General features: G+C 41.0%; 1 protein-coding gene across 1 annotated transcript in view; it reads right to left on the bottom strand.

The window, feature by feature from the left end:
- Window positions 1-24,573, bottom strand: part of LOC134095599 (multiple epidermal growth factor-like domains protein 11) — an 89,168-nt gene that overhangs the window by 16,494 nt on the left and 48,101 nt on the right. The window contains exons 6-8 of the mRNA XM_062549224.1: window positions 3,012-3,258; window positions 2,126-2,246; window positions 1,533-1,669 (exon numbers count right to left, since the gene is read on the bottom strand). Of these exons, the coding sequence (XP_062405208.1) occupies window positions 1,533-1,669; window positions 2,126-2,246; window positions 3,012-3,258 (505 nt within the window). The remainder of the gene's footprint in view (window positions 1-1,532; window positions 1,670-2,125; window positions 2,247-3,011; window positions 3,259-24,573) is intronic.

Below are 24,573 nucleotides of genomic sequence, written 5' to 3'. Positions count from 1 at the left end.
AGGCACATTGAGACATGCTACTGTATGTACTGTACTGTAACTGTTCTATATTGATCTCAAAATATCTTTGCTGGTCTGAAATGATATCTAAGAGATGGGATGGCGCTTTACTATTGCACATTACTATCAAATTGCTGAACTTATATAATTCAAGAGCTTGTGTCTTCCTGTCCCCTATAATGCTGCAGAGGGCTCAAGACACCATTAGGACCTACGGCAGCATGGCAGCAGAGAAGACACAGAGAAACCTGCAGTTGGCTTTAAAACATTCCAACACACCCATACATTGTGTCTAATGGGCTAGCTACTCATCCTACAGTACATGACTCAGCACCAGGCCTGAGACCCATTAGGGAAACACACAGTCCATCTGAGAGGTACACCACTTCAGTCTATCTGAGGAACTTTGCAAGGAGGTAACTCTGTATGTGTATGTGTGTATGTGTGTGTGTGTGTGTGTGTGTGTGTGTGCGTGCGTGCGTGCGTGCGTGCGTGCGTGCGTGCGTGCGTGCGTGTGTGTGTGTGTGTGTGTTTGGGGGGGGCATAGTTCTTGAGAGGGCCCCATAAAACATACAAGGAAGTAAACTTTGTTGATGTTATTCAAGATGCCCATGACCGACTACTCTGGCCACAAGAGAGGCAGAATCCCTAAACAGCACAGCAAAGTCAAACAAACACTTGACAGTCTGGAAATAAAAAGCTGGATGTCACAACAGCCATTGGTGGAAAATTCCGTAATGTTCAAATACACACGTACCGTTAAGGTGTGAATCGACGAATGGCTCAATTAGGTGATCAGAAAGACTCACTGCTGCTTATGCTTAAATTAACTCAACTTTGTTCTTATCTACAGGGTCTGAGGCTCATTATCGCTACGGAGGAAGAAATGCAAAGCCTTCCGTAATGCTAATTTACCTGTCCGGAATGTAATGAATGGAACCAATTTAGAAAATGATCACATAAAAACGGAAGCAGCTGTGCCGTGAGAGAGACGGAGACTGAGGCAGAGAAGATAGCAGGCAGCCTATCAGCAGGTCCCCACTCTGCTTAACCCTCATCTGATCATTACCGAGGAGGACGGAGAGGAAGGGGAATGGGGCTGAATGTGATGGTGTGTGTGTGTGTGTGTGTGTGTGTGTGTGTGTGTGTGTGTGTGTGTGTGTGTGTGAGAGAGAGAGAGAGAGAGAGAGAGAGAGGGAGAGAGAGAGAGAGAGACTAAAAACCTTCTGGGGAGCACAGAAATGTCCATATTCCAAACAGAGGAAAGGCTGTGGGCGCTTTTCCTTATTGATGAATTTCGCGGAAATTTTTGAACAGACATCAGACATCGTGTTATGAACATCTTGCTATTCGAGTCATCAAAGGAATTTGCAAGTGTGTGTGTGTGTGTGCGTGCGTGCGTGCGTGCGTGTGTGTGTGTGTGTGTGTGTGTGTGTGTGTGTGTGTGCGCGCATGTTCTTCAATAATGTATCTGTGGGAGTGTGAGAGATGGTGCCTTCCAACGGTTTCATTTGCTGTGAGTTGACCCCTACCGCTCTCCGCTGTACCCCATGGCACAGACACACCGGCCCGTGACATGGTCACACACTCCTCCATTCTGGCACGAGCACTCCTGGCTGCAGTTGACTCCAAACTTCCCAGCTGGGCATGGCTGGGCGCATACTGCCCCCTGTGGTTAGGAAGAAACCCATTAGATGGAGTTGGAAGCTTTTAAATGGCTCTGGGCATTGAGCTAAAATGCAAAGGCTTCGTGTATGCGGATTCATGAGAGGCACGACCCCCTAGTAGTTACAAAGGGAAACTCAAAATGAGTAGCATATTAGTACTGTATGTGTGTGTGACAGATCATATGTGCACGTCTGCAGGTATCAGAGTGTATTAATGCATGAGAGTGTGTCTGCATGCATCTGTATATGCCTCTGTATATATGCATGAATAAGTGTGTGTGTGTATGTGTGTGTGTGTGTGTGTGTGTGTGTGTGTGTGTGTGTGTGTGTGTGTGTGTGTGTGTGTGTGTGTGTGTGTGTGAGTATGTGTGTGTGTGTGTGTGAGAGAGAGAGAGAGAGAGAGAGAGAGAGAGAGACAGAGAGAGAGAAAGAAAGAGAGAGAGAGAGAGAGATCTCACCATCCACCCAGCAGGGCAGCTGCACACCCCTGTGATGTGATGGCACTTTCCGCCGTTCTGGCACGGGCAGCGTTGCTCACACTGGGCGCCATGACTACCAGCTGGACACTCATCCCCGCAGCTACCGTGTCAAAACAAACAGAGACACCGAGCGACAGCATCAACACCTGTGACCTTTCCTCTGCTGCCGCATCCCTCTCCTCTCTAAACACAGACTAGAGGAGAACTCAGGGATATAAAAAAACCATGAGATTTTGAAGATGTCATTTCAACTTAAAGCAACAGTATTTTGAGTATGCAGATGTGTCCACTGGTAGAACAGAAAAATAATTGAGTCCACAGCTTTAACAAGCAGCCACTCCAGCTTAAGGAGTGCACACGAGTTTTGCGGTCATTCATTACTATGACGCTTCCAAGGACTGAAGCTGGAACAGGTCATTTTCTTAGCGAGGCCTTACTGAGAATTTGGAAAAAGACACAAAACATCAACATTTAAAATGCAATATGGATCTGCAGGGTTATACTAAAATCCATAAAATCCATATGACTGATATGAACATCACAGACATAAAAGACATGAACAAAACAATCATGTTTCAGCATTACTGAAATATATGGCTGTTTGTGAGAAGTACCATGCAGTAACACACAACGTTGCATAGACTGGCTGACGGCATTTGCTGTTCTACTGGAAAAAATATGAAAATGAATGCAAAGATATCTTCTCTGATTGGCCATCTTAACATGAAAAGGAAAAAAAAAAACAAATAGCTTTCAGCTTTTCCATTCCATAATGAGCTTCTTTGTGATCAGTACAATACAGTGACACGACATGATAGGTCGCCATTGTTGCGTTCACAAAACAATTGTGATGTGGTGAACTCACAACTCTCCGGTGTAGCCGGGTGCACACAGGCACTCTCCCGTCTCGTGGTGACACGTGGCACCATTCCGGCACTGACAGGGCTGCTGGCAGCCGCTGCCATAGTAACCATCATCACAGGGGTCCTCGCAACGCCAGCCCTGGTATCCATCGGAGCACACGCAGGCTCCGGTGATGGGGTTGCACAGGGCAGCGTTTTGGCACTGGCAGCGGTTACTACAGTGGGGCCCCCAGTGACCGTTGGCACAGGCTGAAAAACACACTCACACACACACACACACACACACACACAAACATGAATGAATCATTTAAGAGAATGTAAAACGGCATATGCGAGGCACTATTTAAGTATTTGATACAGCATATTGGACCTCTGACCATTCTCTCTGAACTCTCTGCGGCATTTTCAGGAACCATTTAATGAAAGGTTTAAATGTATGTGTATGCAAGTGTGATTACATTCAAACATATACACAACCTGTAGATGTACAGTACATGGTTACATTTGAAAGTGCACGCATCACCCGAATCATCAACATCAGGTGCAACTACACCAGCAATAAGACACACACATGAAAAGGGACCCTCTAAGACTACCATCAGATGCGTATATGCACAGTAGTTTCTGAGTGGAAGCTTTGAGGCACACGTTCTTCATTCTCTCACATCTGCTTGATGTGGATTGCCATGTTAAATGTTTCAGCAAGCATTTCAGATAGACTTTCGAAAGGCCAGATGAATCAAAGTTAGGCTGAGAGAATGCCTCTTCCATACCGACTTTAAAGCTACATTTATCATGACACACATTCATTATTGACCAATCAATGCACAAAGGGACTTATCATTTTGATGTATAACACCATAGCAGGAAGACTCAGCTTGCGATCACTGTACTGCACTGCTGTATTTGTAGATACTGTAGGTTCTCCGTTAGAACACACAAAAAAGATGTCTGACAGTGGAGAAAATCAAAACGTGACTTAAAATGCACCGAAAAAAAAGGACAATGAACCACTCATACTGTATGTTCTCTATGTGTTCCTCAAATGTTCAAAACTTGTCCAGGTTGAGCCTACTGTATGTAGACTATGTAAATCTGTAAACTGATCTCAATTAAGACGAGCACATTCTAGAACCTTCTATTTGCATGGGCTCAGTTGAAGGAAGACCATGATTCAACGAATTGCGTAACGTCTAGCCATGAACGAGCTTTTGATGTAAAGTGCCGCCACAGATGGGCATGTAACGAAATTAGGAGTGCTCAATTCCAGGCATTTACAAAAGGAGAAATAGATTGCGAATACCTGACAATCGTTCAATATTTTGAGAAAAAGCGGACTGGATAATATTTGGTTGGGATCTGTGTGGATAATGAATGGCTGCTGAAACTCCAGTTTTTTTTTACTGTAATCTAAAGTGTTGTGTGGTCGGACCGCAGGTAAGTACAAGTGTTTGTGTTCAGAGTTTCATTAAAGATCCGACAACAGTAATTAACAATAATAACAGGAACAGACACTCATTTTCATTCTACATTTGGATAGTCGACAAAACTTCAACTTTGTACAGTAGGTTCCAATCAATTCTGTGAACAGGAAGGAAACCATTGTAAACTGTTAATCAACAATGTGCATCACAACATTAACCTTTATCTATCACACCTACAATAAAAAGGAGAAGAGCAATATTAAGACTTAGTGAGTAATATTCAGCCAATAATTAATGTTTTTTTAATCCACCCTAGGAAACCCAGCTTGAGCGGTTTATCCATCTGTTACAGCATTTCCTTCCAGTCATGAACACAACATATGCCAATGACTCTCTCCCTGACAACATTGCGTCTACTACTAATGGGATATATGCAGTCGTTTACAGCATCAACTTCCTACTTGGCCTGCCAATCAACAGCTACATCCTCTGTCAGACCGTCTTAGAGACTGGTATGACGTCTGAGTTCTTCAACTTCAACTTGGCGCTATGCGAGATCATCTACTGCCTCAAGTCCCCACTGCTGCTGCTGAACCTGTATGCCATTCCAGGCACTCTAGATGATCTTCTGCTTTTTTCTGAGGGTTTCCTCGGAATGGGACGTCCCCTGTTCCAGACGTGCATCTGTGTGGAGCGCTACGTGGCCGTGATCCACCCTGTGCTCTTCCTGAGGTACAGGCCACTGAGGTACCGGCTGGCCTGCTCGGCCATGGCCTGGCTGGTTATCTTCGGATGCTGTGTGGTCTCAATCGATTTCCAAGCCTTCTATGTTTACATGGTCATATATGTGATTCTCTTCTCGGGGACGCTGCTGTGCAGCCTGGTGATTCTCAGGGCACTAAGGAACCCTGGACCAGGGGAAAGAATGGCAGACAGAGAGGGAGCCAATCAGGCAAAGATGAAGGCCTTCAAGATCATCACCATTATAATGGTGTCAACTGTGGTGAACTACGTCTCTCTACTACTACTGGTGCCACTGCAGAGTGTCGTTTCTGAGTCCCAGTTTCCTCTGACCATTGCTATCTGCATATCTGTGTCATTGTCAACTGGACTTACACAGCCCTTTCTTTACCTCCATAAGGCAGGGAAGCTCTCTTGCCTCAAGGGCCCTTGATCTAATTCCATTATTATTATTATTGCTAGTAGCAGCAGCAGCAATAGTAGCAGTAGCAGTAGCAGTAGTAGCATTAGACTGAATGATCTTTTCCAAAATGTGTATTTCACAATTGCAGTGTGTGTGTGGAATGTTAGTAAACCACACTCCCCGACGTCTTGAGAGCAGTGCTGGCATGAAAGCTAGCAGCCTGCGCTTGCTATCATGCTTAACATCCAATCTGAGGTGCTGCTGTTGGCGGGTTCAAGGGGCTGAACAGGGCTGAACCGTGTGCACTGTTCATTTGTTTTTGCCTTGTGCATATTTGCTTAAGAGGGGTAAGTGATAACCACATGGCACACTTCTCTTTCTATGAAAACATGCTGTGTGGAAAAATATAATCTGTTTTCCATGGATGGACGAGTTACGTCTGTAATGTAAAGTAGAACCTGTCATGTATGTTACCGGGTGACTGGGCATCATGTGTAAGAAGCAGCAGATGCACTAAGACTGGACATTTCTGCTCTGTCATCTTGGTAATGTTATTTTCTAATGTTATTTGTGCTACTGCTTAAAGCAATGCATCTCAGTTGCATTGCCATTTCAGGTAGTGCTGTGCAATATACAGTAATATGCTGTGCAGTTGTACACAACTGGAGATGGAGGAAATGGAGTAAAAATGTTAATAAGCTCTGGCTCTTTTAAATAATCACAAACACTTTTACTTACACTTTGATTTAACTTTTTATTCTGTTGCAATATTTTGGCATGAAGATAAGATCGCAAGTTGTGTTCTTCACCATATTTCAGCTCATTAGACATTTGTCATTTGTCCAAATGGCTGCACTGGGAGGGAATGTATCCACGGCCAACCCTGGAGCCATCACTAACAGCACAGACCAGCACATTTGTATGATCTTCAACGTTGGAGTGGTTGTAAACTTCCTGTTTAGTTTGCCGCTCAATGGCTGTGTCATGTGGCTAGTACTCACCAGCAAAGAAATCTCTACCGAGTTCTTCATTCTGCAACTGTCTGTGTCTGAGGTCCTCTACAGCACCGGTGCCCTGCTGTTTCCCCTGGGTTTCTATGTGCAGTTGAGCAGTCTCACTGACGTCGCACGGTTTTTCCTGTGCATCATGGGAATCGCTCGGCCCCTGTTCCACACCTGTGTCCGCGTGGAACACTACTTGGCCGTGCTCCACCCCGTGCTCTTCCTCAAGTACAAACCGCTGAGATACAGGGTGCCGTTTTCCACAGTGGCGTGGCTGTTGATAATCAGCCTCTCTGTTATTCCCGTGTTCAATAAACATGTTCTGCCCACATTATGGTGCTGTGTTGCCTTGCCCCTGTTTCTGGTGATGGTGTTTTGCTGCCTGGAGACACTTAGAGTGCTGAAACAGTCCGGCCCAGGGGAAGGAGTTGGCAGGAGGAAGGAAGCCAGCCAGGCCAAGATGAAGGCCTTCTGGATCATCATGGTCTCACAAGTGGGCATGGGAGTGTGCTATGTGCCACTGGTGGTCTTGGTGGGACTGAAAAATAGCAACAGTGCAGATCAGCTACACGAGGCATTCACCATTTTTGTTCTCTGTGTGATGGCCATGGGGCTCACCCAGCCTCTCGGACAAATCCAAAAGAGAAGAAGCCTGTGCTGCTAACCTCAGCTGATGAAAGAAATGTGGCTGACATGTGTGGCTATTGCTCCCGTCCTCTTATAGCGATATGATCAGCTAAGTTTTCGATCGTTGGATTGTATATTAGGATGTTCGCTGGACTATTTTCTTTTCTATTTCTTGAATTTCCCCTTGGGGATCAATAAAGTATCTATCTATCTATCTATTTATATTATGTTACTATTATATTTTATTCTGTTTTATAATTGTGTTAATGCTAGCTTGGTTTCGTCTGGATACAGTTACAATACAATTTGAAAAAACTGTGTAACCAAGGCAAAATGTTGTGATTCGTTAATTATTGTGCAATGCTTGGAACTAATGGATATGTCTGTTATGGCAAAAATACACAATCTCTAAAGAACAATAAAATATAATTTTCTTTGATCTCTACATACCTCTGTGTGGCTATTTCAGACTATTCAAAAACTGTGTTGGCTCAGTCCTAAAAAGGTATTTCATGGCAATCTGGAGAATATGTGGTCTGGAAGACTGACAAAGTGTACGGTTCTTTATAAAGTTAGTAGTTCTGACAATTTAATAGCAAACTGTACTTCACTTTGTGGTGTGTTCAATATGCATGTCCCACCAATTTAGCCTTATCAAATATCAGCCTTCCTTCAGTTATTTGCATTCAATTATTAAATCATAATCATTTGAATCCCCACCTACCAGCCTTCCTTTAATCATTTGCATTAAATGCCCAGACAGACCTGATGCATATTTTGCATGTGCTTAAATTACTCAGCGTCAATGACTGATTGTAGATACTCACAGATACTGTATATTATGGGTACATAATGCTGACATAATAGGAGAACTCCTGCAGAAGCAGACAAGGCACTTACGTTCTTCCTTAATAATAATACAATTGAAAGCAATTTCCTCAAGTATACTGTACAGTAGCTGTATGCCTGATAAAGAGAGTTTGAAAAGAGATCATAGCTTATTTGACAAAGATATTCTGAAATGGCCCAGGCAGACTTGTCGGTACCCCAATAAATTATTTTATTATAATGATGTTTGAAATGGACTGTTTCACCTTCATGACAGATGTATTTGAGACAACTGGAGCAGTGTGCTCAGAGGGAGTGGGCAAACTAAGTCTCATTAAAAGGTGATAGCCTAGTAGTATATAAGGTGAAGTGTACCATCATTTCTGCCAATGTTGTTTGTTCATTTGTTTAATTATTCAAAATACACAGTTGAATGAAGAGTCAAACGTTGCTTTTGCATTTAACATGGAATAAATCATGATGAATGATAATTTTTGTCAGTTTCAAATTACTCCAGTGACAAATTGAGGGTTTTCTTTTTCCATGGAAGGGTAGACTACACACAATGTAGCCACAACTGCATGTAAACACATTAAAGCATTCATCACATTCCCCTCTATCCATAGCATTCTACATATGTCTGTGAGATGTCAATCACTGGGAAAATCACTTGACTACTGACTACACCACACTATTCAATCAGTCTTGTGTGGTGGGGGATGATATTTGCATCTTGGGAACACTCCTGTCCTTTATCATTCCATTTCCATTCATCGTATGGTCCAATCGAGGTTAGTAAGAGTATGACACCACTTTGCACATTCAAGTGGAGGATACAATACAAACAATGCAAACTAAGGATGACATAGTGTGATGTTGTTTTTATACAACAGCTCCATTACCAAGTCATTTAGTGTAAAGAGTAAGACACATCATTGTCTAATCAATTGTTTAAGTAGATTTTTGTTCGCACATCCTACGCCAACAAAAATGATTAAAATCTCAGCCTTGCCATTTCCCATTTCCAGTGCAACACAAAACAACTCACTCAAGTGAGTAGCCTATAGAAAAAAAGTAAAATCCAAGGCACTCTTCAAAATATTTATGCTTATGCACACAGTACTTTTTATTGCCTACTTACTTGTCTATATCTCATATTAAATTGCACAAGTCATACTCAAATGTGACACCATGAAATCACTGCTCTCTCACTTTGAATTAACTAGTGCAGTGCCCGTTCAAACAATGTTCTCAAAGAAACTTGTTATGACGTTGAAGCAGGTAGATCATGTTAGATTGGGATGATGTAGAATCAAGCCCGTGCAGTTAGTAGAGCTTTTTACTGTCTTTGCAAAGTAAACAAAGTGAAGGGAACAACTTAAAACAGTCCGTTGTTTACGTGAGACATCGTCATTTCCACGTGAGTTAGTCAGCGAAATGCGAGTTTTTGTTTCTATGCTGGAGTGAGTGAGAAGGGGCGTGGCTAAAGTGCGGAGAGCGGTAGAATTGTGGGATTGCGGTAGAGTTGTATTTTGCTTAATTTAACGATATCTTTGTAATTTTTTGTCCAAAAACGACCAAACTTTGAGTGGTCGAGAGTTATGCATGCCACACACAGGCAGAGTGACACACAGACAGACATTCCTTGCATTAAAGTGTAACTTCACCCCATAACTCCACCCACTTCACATTTCTGAAAAAGGCTTTCAAAATGGGCAGGACGTTCTGAAAATTTGGAAGGGAGTGCGGCCCTACTGCAGCCAATCAACCATGGAGATTTTGTGTCAATCTGGGAATGAGTGTTGCAGACATGGAGGTATTATAAGAACTGGAGAAAGTGAACAGGTCCCACCCCCATTCATTTCAATGGGAATGCTGGGCTAGTGAAAAGTGCCAAAATTGAACGATTTTTTCAGGCTTCAACATGGCGTTTCAAGGGGCTTGTTTCCGGTGCCGTTTTACTTAGCCAATTAAGTGCCAGGTTACTGATTGACGAAAGGTACAGAAGGAGAGCTCGTGCCCACACTAAGCTCGTGCATGAGCTGAGAGTGGAACAGTCACCAATCAGCATGAGGAGAAATCGAGAGAAATGGCACCGGACATGATGTATTTCTGGAAAATGGCAACGAGGAAGTGCCTTGCTAATCGGCAAAGCTAATCAGTCAAATCCTGACCCCCTGGTTGCAGATATGCCTTATCACAGGTAGGCTAATCAGGGCAGCAGGTGTTGGGGTGTTTCATTCCATATTTGTAACAACCCGGTGACGTAGTGTTGGATGAGAAGTGCAGGACTACGTCAGCATTCCAATAGCATTTTGGACCAAAATGCCATGGCATGTTTCAACCTGTAGAAGGCGCGGAGAGCTATATCTCCAATACAAAATCATACGAAATGTCACTTTTCTCGGGAAACACGATTTTTGTCAATATTAACCCTGGTAATAGAGTAGGTCACCACTTATTCAATCAGTTAACAGCTCAAAAAACATATTTTAGGGTGCAGTTAATAGATAGATAGATAGATAGATAGATAGATAGATGGAATGTTGGCTAATTCAATGCAATACGTGGAGAGGTTACTAGCTGTTAAATACCCAAGTGAAGTTTTAATAGAAATGTTGGATCATTATAAGTTGGATCATTATACTTGCATTACTATGTTTGACATGTCATACTTTACTGGTCTTCAAATACCTACAAAACAACAAAACGTATGATGGACAAATTCAAGCAAAAATGACCAACCGATGGTGCAAGCTTGCCTTGGTCAAAGTATGCATGCACACATCCAGGTGCATGCTTTGTCTATTTGCATACACAATATAAGATGACGTGTTGCTTTGCTCTTCTATGTAACTCTACATGCACGTTTAGTTATGCTTTTGATGCCCTGTAAATAAAGACAGTCTGTCAGGGAGACATCACAGTGCAGTGATTCAGTGCCACATGCACAAGAAAGACAGACCGAGCTGTACTGTACATGTGCATATGCTGACTGGAGCTACTGTCCATGCAAATCTATATTTCCATCTGCTGTCATATGGTAGGTGTCTTTTTGAAGGCAGAGAGATAAATATTCTTTTTTCATAGAATTGCAGTCTAATTCTCTCGTTTTTATTTGTTGTATTACTACTGTATACTCATGACAATGTTAACATTACTGTGATTATTATTATCTTTATAATGTACACTTTCATACACTTTCAACACAATATGTGAAAACGTAGAAGGCAAGCACCATAAAAGTAGCCTACCCATATGGAAAAGATATAGCAAAAACTTATATGCCAGCAATGTGTTTTATACAAAACGTGTATGATTTACTCTTGAAAGTGGCCCCTTTCTCGTTTTCCTCATACAACGTCATATACAGTATAGTCCTTACAGGTTACAATGTTTTAGCCAGGATCTTATAATGGTTTCACTGTCATATAAAAACCTGATTTTATATGCCAGTGAAACCATTACAAGATCCTTGCAAAATCTGTGTAACCTGAAACATATAAAACATTGTAACCTGTAAGGACTATATATGACAAATGAAGTGTTTGTTTTATGTATAGTCTGTCCAGTCAGTCACTATGATATAGTCAGTCTCTGTTTTTTCTTTCAGTGATATCATCAAATCTCCATTTAACCTGTTCCAGCCGAAAACATCATTGTGACAGCAGAAAATGTCTAACCACACTGATCCAGTGCATCAAACAATGCTTGCAGTTACAGTAGCTAGTACAGTTGTGAACGTCCTGTTCAGTTTACCACTGAACGGCTATGTTCTTTGGCAGATAATCATGGAAATCAGAGTCAGTGGAGTCTACACTGAATTCTTTGCTTTGCACCTGGCTGTGTCAGATATTTTGTTCTGCCTGGGATCTCCCCTAATACCTTTGCTCAGTCAAGGAGACATGCGCCTCGCCAACGCTCTAGCCTTTTTCACAGGTTTTGTGACCACTGCCCGCCCCCTGTTTCAGACCTGTATCTGTATGGAGCGCTATCTAGCTGTGGTGCACCCTGTGCTCTTCCTGAAATTTAGACCATTGAGGTATAGGATGGCATGTTCAGTTGTGGCCTGGCTCTCAGTCCTGGCATCCTGTATCATTACTCCTTTTTATTTTTCAAAAGTGATAGAAATTTGGTGTGTTGTTGGTCTGTTTTTGTTTCCGATTATGTCTTTCTGCTGCCTGGCCATCCTAAGCACTTTGAAAAAGCCTGGACCAGGGGAAGGGGAGCGGCACAGAGAGAGGGAGGGAGCCAATCAGGCTAAGATGAGAGCCTTCAAAATTATTTTATTCATACTGGTCACCATGGTGGTATCATACATACCACTGGCGGTTTTGCTGGGCTTTACCCTCTTAGGCAAGTTAAATAGAGTGCAGAAAGCTCTGGGAGGCGCTGCTGTCTTCTGTGTCACACTGTCAATAAGTTTCCTACAACCTCTACTATACCTTCACAGATCAGGAAAACTGCCTTTTATCTCTCCCCCATAAATATATCAGATGAAAGAAGAAAATTAACTGACTCTTTTATAGTGATCTGCAGAAGCACTTGTGGGTTTAAGTGAAATGTTTACTGCATGGAATCATATAGTTTGACAACATAACGTTGTCTATGTGATCATTTAGCTTAGAGAAAATCAAATGTATCTTAGTAAAATTGTAGAGTGATGAAACTTAATGGTAACACTTTATAATAACTACACACAATTCATCATTTATTAAGCATTTGTTGCTTATTAGTTAATGGTTTGTTCATCATTAGTAATGTATTGTTCATGCATAATTCATCATCAGTAAAGCATTTGTTCACAAAGTTATGAATGGTTTGTTCATAGTAAATAAAACAAATGTTTGTAAATACATGGTTTATACCTTATAAATAATGAAACAACCATGTATAAATGAAATCATCTCCCTGTTATGAACCAGTTACAAACTAGTAGTAAATGCTTTGATCATCATTTGTAAAGTATTACTCCTATGTTAATTCTCATACTGTAATTCATGATTAACTCAGGAGTTACAAGTGGTTAGTTAATGATATTTGTGAGCTCATCTAAAGTGAGGACTGTATATGCCTTGCTACATATTTACAAATGAGTTATAAAGGTTACAGTTGCATTTATTCAATTAGCAGACACTTTCATCCAAAGAGACTTACACTATCAATGCAATTAAAGAGCAAGGCCACAATGGTGGCACTCGGGGATTGAACCCCCAATCCTTAGGCTTACAACATGCTAGCCCAATGCCTTATCCACTACACTACCCCTGGCCATTGCTATTGTTGCTATAAAAAAAAACAGATGCGTGTGTTTGCTATGAACAAAGATTTTTAATTGCGTATACGCATGATTTACAGATGAGAGCTAATTTAGCAATTATGCTTTAAAATTAAGAACACGAAATTTAATAACATGCTTAACAGTGTATAGAAGTTTTATGTGTTTTTAACTGAGTGGATGTTATGTTCTTCACTTCACAACAAACAATCAATAAACACCAGGGTAAAGTGACAATGTTTTTACTAGTTTAACTTCACTTCAGTATTATTATTTACAATTATTTACTTATATGCTTTAACTCTCTAACTATTGTATCAATGCGCTGCTTAGTGCTACATCAAATGTAGTCATATGCATAACAGGAAAGTAGTCCTCTGAAAACAACTAAAAGTAGATTCCATCTATTTCAGAATAGTAGCAGAGATAGTGTAGTGGTTAAGGAGCAGGGCTTTCATTCTGTTGCCTGTTCAGTTGGGGGTTCGATTCCCAGCTTCGTGTTTAATTTAATTGACATGTGTATGTCGCTCTGGATAAAATTGTCAGCTTAATGAATGAATGTGAATGTAGTATTTACAACTAATCATTAGTGCATATGTAACAACTGTTAAATAATGAATAGTATTTCATTCAACAAAATGTTATTGCATGATCCATTAAGTATTAGCAACAATTTCTACATATTTTAGAAATAGGCTTATTCACTATGAACAAAACAATCATAACTCTGTGAACAAATGCTTAAGTGATGATAAATTATGCATGAACAATTAATTACTAATGATGAACAAACCATTAACTAATAGTTATAGATGATTAATTGTGTGTAGTTATTATAAAGTGTTACCCACTTAATCTAATGAATGCAATTGTACAAAAATATATATATTAAAATAAATATGCAAACAACTACACTGGTGGAAGACCTGTCATTGTTATTATCATTATTCTAACGCTATCCTCCGACAATATGGTGTTCAATTTCACTGCTACATATGCTTTATATGTCTACTAAGCCTGTTGCCTCTCTTTTGCTTGCTAAGATCATCGCTGTCTCCATGACATCAACTTACAGTACAGAGGACAGAGAACTAGCCCATTTAACAGTGACAGGTGATTCCGGGGTTAATTAATGAATCCACTCTAAAGAAAGCTTTTGACCTGGCTCGTTTATTTCCAGTGGAGCCAGGTGTTTTTTTTAGCCGACACTATTGTTAATGTAATTACAGTAGTGTATACACGGATCCGGTTGGGTGTTGCACCTAGTGAATCAGCACGTTACACTAAAGAAGGATTTATGCATGTGTTAAAATTTTTATTATTTGGCCAACAAGATTATTTAGTGCCGGAGTGAACATGTAAGGAGCCGAATATAACAGAAGATGCCGTTACAACACAGTTAACACTCCAGGTTCAAGAGGGTCAAAGGTCAAGATCTTTCCGCTGTGTAGTGGGGTGTAACAACGCAAGCCACGATCGCAAGAGGAAAAGAATCGCTGATACTATATTTCTGCTTCTTGTCTTCTGCATCTGAATGATTGGATATTACGTTCGGTGCACTACCAACATGGCGGCAGTATTCCTACAATGCAAGGCATGTGCCCGCCCTATTCCAGAGGTAGCTGGTTTACAAGGTGGTGACAAGGGCTAATTACTTAACACTTAATAGTAATGAGACAGCTTTTGCACAAATTAACACTTTCACTCTCTCCATGCAGTAGCTGTAGCAGTAAGCTCTTCAATGCGCACATCAACATTATTTCTCACAGTGCCTTTTACTTATTAGTCCTCAAATGGTACTCAGTTTAGTGGCATGCTTTTTTTGGTCCAGCTTTACAAATCCCAACTGCTTGTTGAGTTACAGACCTTCCTAATACCAGCTGTATAAATAACACTGTCTGAAACTAGAAGCACAAACAATTAATCTTTCACCTGTTTCTCTGTGCCTTTGGGAGAGCTGGACCTCATACCTCTAAAATGATGATCTGTCAAATGAACATTTGCATGGGTGCTATTCAGACAGAAACCATTTACAGTATATGTGTTGAAACAGCTTGAGCCTTACACAATTTGACACCAATGGCACTAACACTCAGACTTTGACTGGTTGATACGATTTACACCTGAGCTTTCCATCCAGGCAACTACCACTCATCTGTCCAGTGGATTCAATTGGTCAAGTATTACTTTCTTCATAGGTTCAGAAAGTCCATTATCTTTGCTAATGTTGTCCTGAGTGTGTGGTGTTTATGCTTGTCTATCTGTAGGTGTGAGTGCATGTGCAACTGTTCCCTTTTCTTAACAAAGATGGTTTCTTTGATTGATTTGAATTGATTCATGTTAAAGCTCAATTTGCGTGAAAAAAAAACGTTCTGTTTCGATTTTGTTTTTCTCAACGGATGGACAGCAAAGGGGTCCTGTTCATCCCGTTAAGATATATTTTCCAAATGCAATACTGATCATTATGAGGCCGATAGCTATCCCTTTCATTGGCAATTTGAATGCCGAAATACATCATTGACATGAAAAAGAAATGAAAATGGTAAATGCTTGTACTTTTTTGAATATAGCAAACCATGGCCACAAACGGGGGAAAAAACATTTGACTTTTTTCCCCTATTTCCAAACAGCCTGGGAGCATAAAGCATGGAGCTACATGAGGACAACATTACAACTATCAACACGCTCTGTGCAACAAATGACACTATCAATCAAAATGTCCATACAATGAACCGTGCATTTATGGCGATCGGCAGCTTTACTGGCTTGCCACTGAACATCTATGTGGTATGGCTGATACTCAGGGGGACAGGAAGTGGAATCGGACCTGAGTTTTTCACTCTCAACCTGGCTTTGACTGATGTTCTCTACTTCACTGGAGCTCTGCTGCTGCCATTCATTATGCTTTGCCCAGAGATTCTAATGCAAGCTCTGGATTTCTTTAATGGGTTCGTTGTTATTGGCCGTCCCCTGTTCCTGACCTGTATTTGTGTGGAGCGCTACCTAGCTGTGCTCCACCCTGTGCTCTTCCTGAAGTACAAGCCACTGAGATACAGGCTGGTGTGTTCTGCTATCATTTGGCTGATGACTATGAGCTCTTGTGTGACATTTGTGTTTACTGATATACCTCCAGAATTGTGGTTTACGGTGTATGTGAGTCTTTTTGGAGTGATGGTATTTTGCTGTCTGTCAGTGCTGAAGGGTCTCAATAGATCTGGACCAGGTGAAGGAGAGAAGGAGAGAAGGGGAACCAATCAGGTCAAGATGAAGGCATTCAGAATCATATCAGTGATAGTGGTTATTCAGCTCATAACAATTATAACCATTATAGTGTCGTATATTGCAGAACTGCAATACTCTGAACGGCATCAGAATGACATAGCTCAATCAGTTGTTGATTTAATCCTAATAAGTACATACCTTACCCAGCCTCTCCTCTACCTTCATCGGGCAAGACAGCTACCATGCTTAGTCACTCTGTAAAAAAGGACTTGCAAAATCGCCAGTCTGATGTCCTAGGGCGATTAAATTTCCCTGTCGGGCTACCAAACTTCAACAAATCCCTGCCCAACAGGCTATCAGACATTCCTTTCTATCCTATCAAAGTTCTGTCATTTATTTGCCTTTAACGCTCTTCTAACTTTCACGACCAAACAAAGATGTTGTGAATCATGGTGATTACTGGTCCAAGGAACTGCAGGCCTATTCATAATCTCCTCACATTGTGTTTATACCACCGTCCTCTGCCACACCAGCATTTCACACAAAATAGCCCACCAGAAATGCTGTGATCAATTAGTCTGTTTTGCACAAATGATGTCCAAATAATGTGATAATAAGTTTCGGTAAAATTTACCAAATTAAGTTATTGAGCTCATGTGAACGGCCATAAACTAAGCCTTCCAACGATATGTTTGAGGGTATTACACAAAGTATCGCTAAGATAACCGCATCCAAAGTTGACATGGTTCTCCTGTCACGATACGCCAGAACCTTTTTTAAGCAGCGTGGACAACAGGAATGACTGCAAATGTGTTGAATCTTCGCTGGGTTAAACAGTCAAGGCGTAGGCCTATGTTTTTCCGTTAAATTAGTTCACGATATGAAACTACTGTCGAATAATGCGAAAATGTGAAATTCAACATTTTAACCCAGAAGTTTGTTTATTGTGGATTTTCGCTGATTTCGCTTTAAAGGGTCGCATATATAGACTAACTTTATTTTAAACACAACTTTACACTATTCTGGGCCAGTGAGCAAAATTGTGTGCACGCACAGTTTAGCTAAGTGTCTTAAACCTATAGGTCTACATTATTCTAACAACAGTTCTGAGACAAATTCCAAACTTTCTGTCCACACTAAGTCCATTAGTTTTGCTACTCTACTGCGTCATATTTCTCATGACATATGCAACAAAAAGAAGGAATTAATAATAAATAATAATAATAATACATTTTATTTAAAGCGCCTTTCAGGACACCCAAGGTCACTTTACAGGGTTGTAAAATCAATTAAAAAAGACAAGAAAAAAAGTCAGTCAGTCATTCAGTCCATAAGCTTTCTTGAAGAAATACGTTTTCAGTCTACTTTTAAAGTCAGTAATTGAGTCAGAGTGTCTGATGTAGTCTGGCAGTGAATTCCATAGCTTGGGGACGATGTAGCTTAAAGCCCTCTCTCCCAGGGTGCAGAGGTTCACATCAGGGACACGTAGCATGCCTGCTGAGGAGAATCTCAAAGGGCGGGCAGGAGTGTACACTTCCAGGAGGTCAGTGAGGTATGTAGGGGCATTGTTGTTTAGGGACTTGTATGCCAGGAGCAGGACCTTGAAATTGATTCTGTAGGCAACTGGAAGCCAGTGCAGCTGCATGAGCAATGGTGTTATACTGTATGGTTGGTGGATTTGGAGCATGTTATAATCCTCGTTGCAGAATTCTGGATGAGTTGGAGCCAGTGGAGTAGATTATTTGGGATTCCAGACAAGATTGAATTACAATAGTCAAGGCGGGAAGTCACGTACCCATTGACTAGGACTTCTGCACTCTGCTGGGTGAGTGCTGGGCGGAGTCATGCAATGTTCATTAGATGGAAAAAGGCATTTCTTGATAAATTGTTTATGTGTGCAGACTGTGCACTGAATGAGATGGTATTGTCCAATATGACACCAAGGCTCTTGACCTGTTTGGAGCAAGGGATGGTGCTGCCATCTACACAGATAACCAACCAGTAGCAGCTCAGTCTTACTGCTATTCAGCTTCAGGTAATTTTGTGTCATCCACATGTTGATGTCATGGAGGCAGGCAGTAAGTGCAGCTGGCAGAAGAGTGGCAGTAGGTTTCACTGAAAAGTAGAGCTGGGTGTCATCAGCATAGCAGTGAAATTGAACACCATGTTGCCTGAGGATAGTGCAAAGTGGAAGAAGGTAGATGATGAACAACAGAGGGCCTAACACAGATCCCTGGGGCACCCCTCTTGTCACAGCAGTACTCTCAGACTTGCAGCTCAGCATTTGTACGCACTGTGTCCTTCCAGAGAGATAGGAGGTGAACCACTGGTGAGCACTGCCACGCACTCCGATATTAGCTAAACGTTCCAGTAGAACATGATGAGAGATGGTATCAAAGGCTGCACTGAGATCAAGGAGAATCAGAATGGAAATAAGTCCATCATCAGCTGCACAGAGGAGATCATTTATAATCTTAGGGCATATTCACACCAGGAAGGTCCGTTAGTTCACTTGCTTTGGTCCGAATAATTTTTTTTCCTTTTTTTTTCTTAGTACAGTTCGCTTTCACACAGTGATTAATTGCAACAGGACCAGAATTTATAAACAAAAACACATGTGCTAAGGTCGTTCAACCATTGGCCGGTAAACATGTAGGTGGGGTAAAGAATAAGGAAGCCAAAGTCAAAGTTGGCCCACGTACTATGGAGACTTTGCGTACTGTACTCGTTACTATCCTAGCAATACAGTTACAGCTTTGCAGAAGTGCTCGAGCGTCAAGACCGTTTGATGCAACATGAGTTTAACAATATCATGCTCGTAATTTTGCAACGACGATGATGTGCAGCAAAAAAGCTGAGAAGAAGAGCTCTCATGTGTGTCCAACATGCCAAACTAACAGCAGGCCTACGGAATACCGAACAGGTAGGAGATGCAAAATCAAATTATTGTTGCCAAAAAAGCATTAGCCTACTGTTGCGTACGGCTGTTGTGTGTCACTGAGCTATCCTACATTTCCCATAATGCGCGAAAACTACGGGAGCTCGTCAAATCCAAAAAGGTAGATTTCTGCAACTGGGTTGGATCGAGGTCGGGCTGCTTTCACACCATAAACGAACCGCACCAGGGTTCGATAGGAACCGCTCTGAGACCACCTCCTCAGCTGGGTCTCGGTCCGCTTGTTTGGTCTGCACCAGAGTTCGAGTGATTGTATTCACACCAGTCAAAAAGGTCCGAACGAAGCATGAAACAAACTTTTAGATGTAGGCCTGTAGTTGTTGAGGTTGTTAGAATCCAATCCAGGTTTTTTCAGCGTTGGTCTGACAATAGCTGTTTTAAAGGCAGATGGTACAGTGCCAGAGAGAAGAGAGGTGGTTAGAATTGTAATCATCGGAGTAATAGATGGCAGGCAGCTCTTAACCAGGCTAGTTGGAAGAGGGTCCAGCTGACCGGTGAATTAAGGGAAGGAAAGCAAAACGAGGCTTCCAACAAAGGTTCAGCTATCAACATTCTGTTTGAAAACAAAGTAATGAAACTGTCAGTACTAATGGCTCCAGCAACCAGCATGTGCTAATCTAAACATTCCATCTGACCAGTCATTTGTGCCATGACTTGTCGCTTCCGAACAGATAGGCCACTCAATTTCACTTTTGTTGTGGTAGCCCATCAGATTCACATCTCATTACAGTCCGAAACCCAGCAAAATCAATCCTACTATACATCATCCAGTTAAAATATGAGTGATAATACATCAGTGGGCCTCTTCAAAAGTACCATGCAAGCAGCATTTGCTTTCAATTTAATCATAATAGGTCTATAGTGTTTACAATTTAGAGCGTTAAAGTAGAACCTGACTGACTTATATCACAGCAATCAATCTCTATATTTTTTACACTTCAGAGCATCGACAGATCTAAATGCATCTTTATGTTTAAAGCAGTTTGTGCTTCCTAAATAAATCATGATTTCATTGCTTTCTCTAATAGATTTGCTAAATAGTCACGTTTGTATTCAAGTTAGTGAAATTGTTTTCGGGCATCCAAAACCTCAAGAATATGGAGGGCTATCCGGGATTTAGATACATTGTGATCTCTGGAGAGACACTGTGTATAATTGTGCAATTGTTGCATTTTATGTCAACTAGAGTATATCTGTTTTCTTACAATAGTGAATGACATGTAATGGTATTTCATATTAACATACTGTACACAAAGCTAGTTGGGATAAGTTAGAATGTGAGTTAGAACACACAGGATTAGTGTTTTCCTATATAGTGTTAGCAATAACAGCAAAAACAATGATAGCTGGTGTACAACACTGTCCTCTGTAGTGTTCTCCTGTTGAAATTTAATTTAAATATTGCAATGTAATAAAAAAAATAAGAAAATCCCATAATGCTAGTGTCAATTTATTAAAGGTCATATTATGCAAAACTCACTTTTTTTGTGATTTTGTACTTCCGTTTGGGTCTTTAATGCTTCTACAAACACTCCGGGTGTGAAACGAAACCATGCATTGAGTTTTTGTGGGTTAGCTGAGAGAGGTTGATGACAGAGACTATGTGCTCCTGTGAGATAGTCAGAAATCTCCTTAACTGAGACATCACAATAAGAGAAATTTGAATATTGACTACTACCCATAGAGCTCAACAGTCCAGTGTACAGCTGATTCTGCAAGAAAGAATCTATTACAATTTCTCCATTGACAACTGGAGTATAAGCCATGAAATCGTCCATGGTAGACTTAAAACCAGCTACAGTACGGCATGACTAAGTGACTGCACATGCTCATATGTACATGCACATGCCAAAAGTTAATGGGGCATCAACCTTGCTTTATGAAAAAAAAAAAAAAAGATTCACAATTTTATGGAAAAGAACTACACTACCCAAAATCCTAATGTTTAAAAGGTAGTAAACACAGAGCCTTTGATTGGTAGAGATCTACGTTGCCATGGAAATGTTTATTTCACTTTTCCTGCGCCTGTCGTCTTGTTACTCGTTGGGAATCAAGATGGATACCAGGGCTGTCAGGGCCGATGTGTGGCCGTTCAATAAAACACAGTCATCTTGAAAGTTGAATTTACACAATGGAAAGGGTAGGAAGTTAATCATCTTCTTTTTTTAGTATATATTTCTGGCATTTGGCCTTTAATGACAGGACAGTTAGAGAATGACAGGAAGTGAATGGGACAGAGAATAGGGGTTGGATCTGGAAAGGACCACGGGGCGGGAATCGAACCCGGGTCGCCAGTGTATGGTTAATCATCTTCTTGTCTCAGATTAAAGTGGAACCATGTTAAACTATCGTCACGCTGCAAAAACAGGCTCATGGGATAGTAGTTCTTCACTCAGAATTTTGAATTAATGAGAAACTTTCTTACGGAAACTAAGGTCTCTTAGAGGAGGGGCGGGACTGTTGGGCTCTATACAACTGAAGTCATGCCCCTTCCATTTGCCACCATGGGTCTTATCTTCAGAAAAAATATGAAAGGTAGTGGCGAAAGATAGATTATTTTCTATTTTCTGGTCCCAATCAATTTACGCCTTGAATTACCAATATGATGTTTATCAATATTAAAGACAATTTTCATGTAAAGATCTTTGCAATTAGTTTCGTAATGAATGAATTACGACATTGTGAGAGATCATAATTCCAATGACTATAAACCCATCAGTGGATTCAAAATTCAAAATTACCCGAAAATGGCTGTGGAGCATACCAATGAAATTCCCTTATGTGGTAGACTCCAAATATATGGTTTTTGCATGTCCCATGTGCCCCTGTCCTGTAGATTTTATGGCAAAAATAAGGCTACTAATCTATTATGCTCCTTGGCCAAATGACCTAATGACCCCAAATCTTTTTAGGATCATACAAACTGGTCCCCCACACATGCAACAAAGCTTGGTGTTCCAATTAACCCTTTCATTGATTTTTTTATATTTTTTTTCCCATTCTATAAATCTAATGCTCCTTGGCATATTGACCGACTGACACCAAACCTTTTTAATATAATACACACTGCTCCCCTACACATGCCACAAAGCTTGGTTTTCCACTGAACCCTTTCATTGATTTTTAATAAATGTTTTAATCCTACAAATCTATAATGCTCCTTGGCCAATTGACATAATCACCCCAAACCTTTTTAGGATCATACAAACTGCGCCCCCACACACGCCACAAAGCTTGGTTTTCCTATCAACCCTTTCATTGGTTTTTAATATATATTTTTAATTATTATTATTTTTTATTATTCCTCACAGTGCCTTTTACTTGTTAGTTCTCAAATAGTATGCAGCTTAGCGGCATGCTCTTTTGGTCTTCATCAATGAGTCCAGCTTTACAAATCCCATTTGTTGTTGAGTTACAGACCTCCCTAATGCCAGCTGTATAAATAACACTGTCTAAAACTAAAAGCACAGACAAATCATCTGTCACCTGTTTCTCTATGCCTCTGGGAGAGCTGGACCACATTTATAAACCTAAAATGATGATCTGTCAAATGAACATTTGCATGGGTGCTACTCCGACAGACACCATTTATATGTGTTGAATCAGCTTGAGCCTTACACAGTTTGACACCGATGGCACTAACACTCAGACTTTGACTGGTTGATAAGATTTACACCTGAGCGTTCCATCCAGGTAACTACCACTCATCTGTCCAGTGGATTCAATTGGTCAAGTATTACTTGCTATATGAGTTCAGAAAGTCCATTATTTTTGCTAATGTTGTCCTGTGTGTGTGGTGTGTGCGCTTGTCTATCTGTAGGTGTGTGTGTGTGTGTGTGTGTGTGTGTGTGTGTGTGTGTGTGTGTGTGTGTGTGCATGTGCAACTGTTAACTTTTCTTAACAAAAATGGTTTATACTGAACATTAGCAATTGAAAGACGTTAAAGCTGAACTTGCGCGAAAAAAAATTCTGTTTAGATTTTTGTTTTTCTCCACGGATGGACAGCAAAGGGGTCCTGTTCATTCTGTTAAGATACATTTCTAAATTCAATACTGCTCATTATGAGGCCTCATTGACATGTAAAACAAAAGAAAATGGCAAATTCTGCACTCTCTTGAATATACTGTAACAAACCATGGCCACATTTGACTTTTTTCCACTATTTCCAAACAGCCTTGGAGAAACAAGCATGGAGCTACATGAGGACAACATGACAACTATCAACCCTCTCTGTGCAACAAATGACACTATCAATCAAAATGTTTATACAATATACTGTGCATATATGGCGATCGGCTGCTTTACTGGCTTGCCACTGAACATCTATGTGGTATGGCTGATACTCAGGGGAACAGGAAGTGGAATCGGACCTGAGTTTTTCACTCTCAACCTGGCTTTGACTGATGTTCTCCACTTCACTGGTGCTCTGCTGCTGCCATTCATTATGCTTTGCCCAAAGATTCTAATGCAAGCTCTGAATTTCTTTAATGGGTTCGTTGTTACTGGCCGTCCCCTGTTCCTGACCTGTATCGGTGTGGAGCGCTACCTGGCTGTGCTCCACCCTGTGCTCTTCCTGAAGTACAAACCACTGAGATACAGGCTGGTGTGTTCTGCTATCATTTGGCTGATGACTATAAGCGTTTGTGTGGCATTTGTGTCTACTGATATACCTCCAGTATTGTGGTTTCCAGTGTATGTGAGTCTTTTTGGAGTGATGCTATTTTGCTGTCTGTCAGTGCTGAAGGGTCTCAATAGATCTGGACCAGGTGAAGGAGAGAAGGAGAGAAGGGGAACCAATCAGGTCAAGATGAAGGCATTCAGAATCATATCAGTGATAGTGGTTATTCAGCTCATAACAATTATAACCATTATAGTGACGTATGTAGAACTTGACTTTACACCGTATCAGCTAGCTCAATCAGTTGTTGATTTTGTCCTAATGAGTACATACCTTACCCAGCCTCTCCTCTACCTTCATCGGGCAAGACAGCTACCATGCTTAATCACTCTGTAAAAAAGGACTCTGCAAAATCGCCTAGGGCTATTCAATTTCCCTTTGGGGCTACCAAACTTCAACAAATCCC

This window comes from Sardina pilchardus, chromosome 11, assembly GCF_963854185.1.
Source record: "Sardina pilchardus chromosome 11, fSarPil1.1, whole genome shotgun sequence".
Taxonomy (NCBI): domain Eukaryota; kingdom Metazoa; phylum Chordata; class Actinopteri; order Clupeiformes; family Clupeidae; genus Sardina; species Sardina pilchardus.
This window is presented reverse-complemented; position numbering and strand designations above follow the sequence as displayed.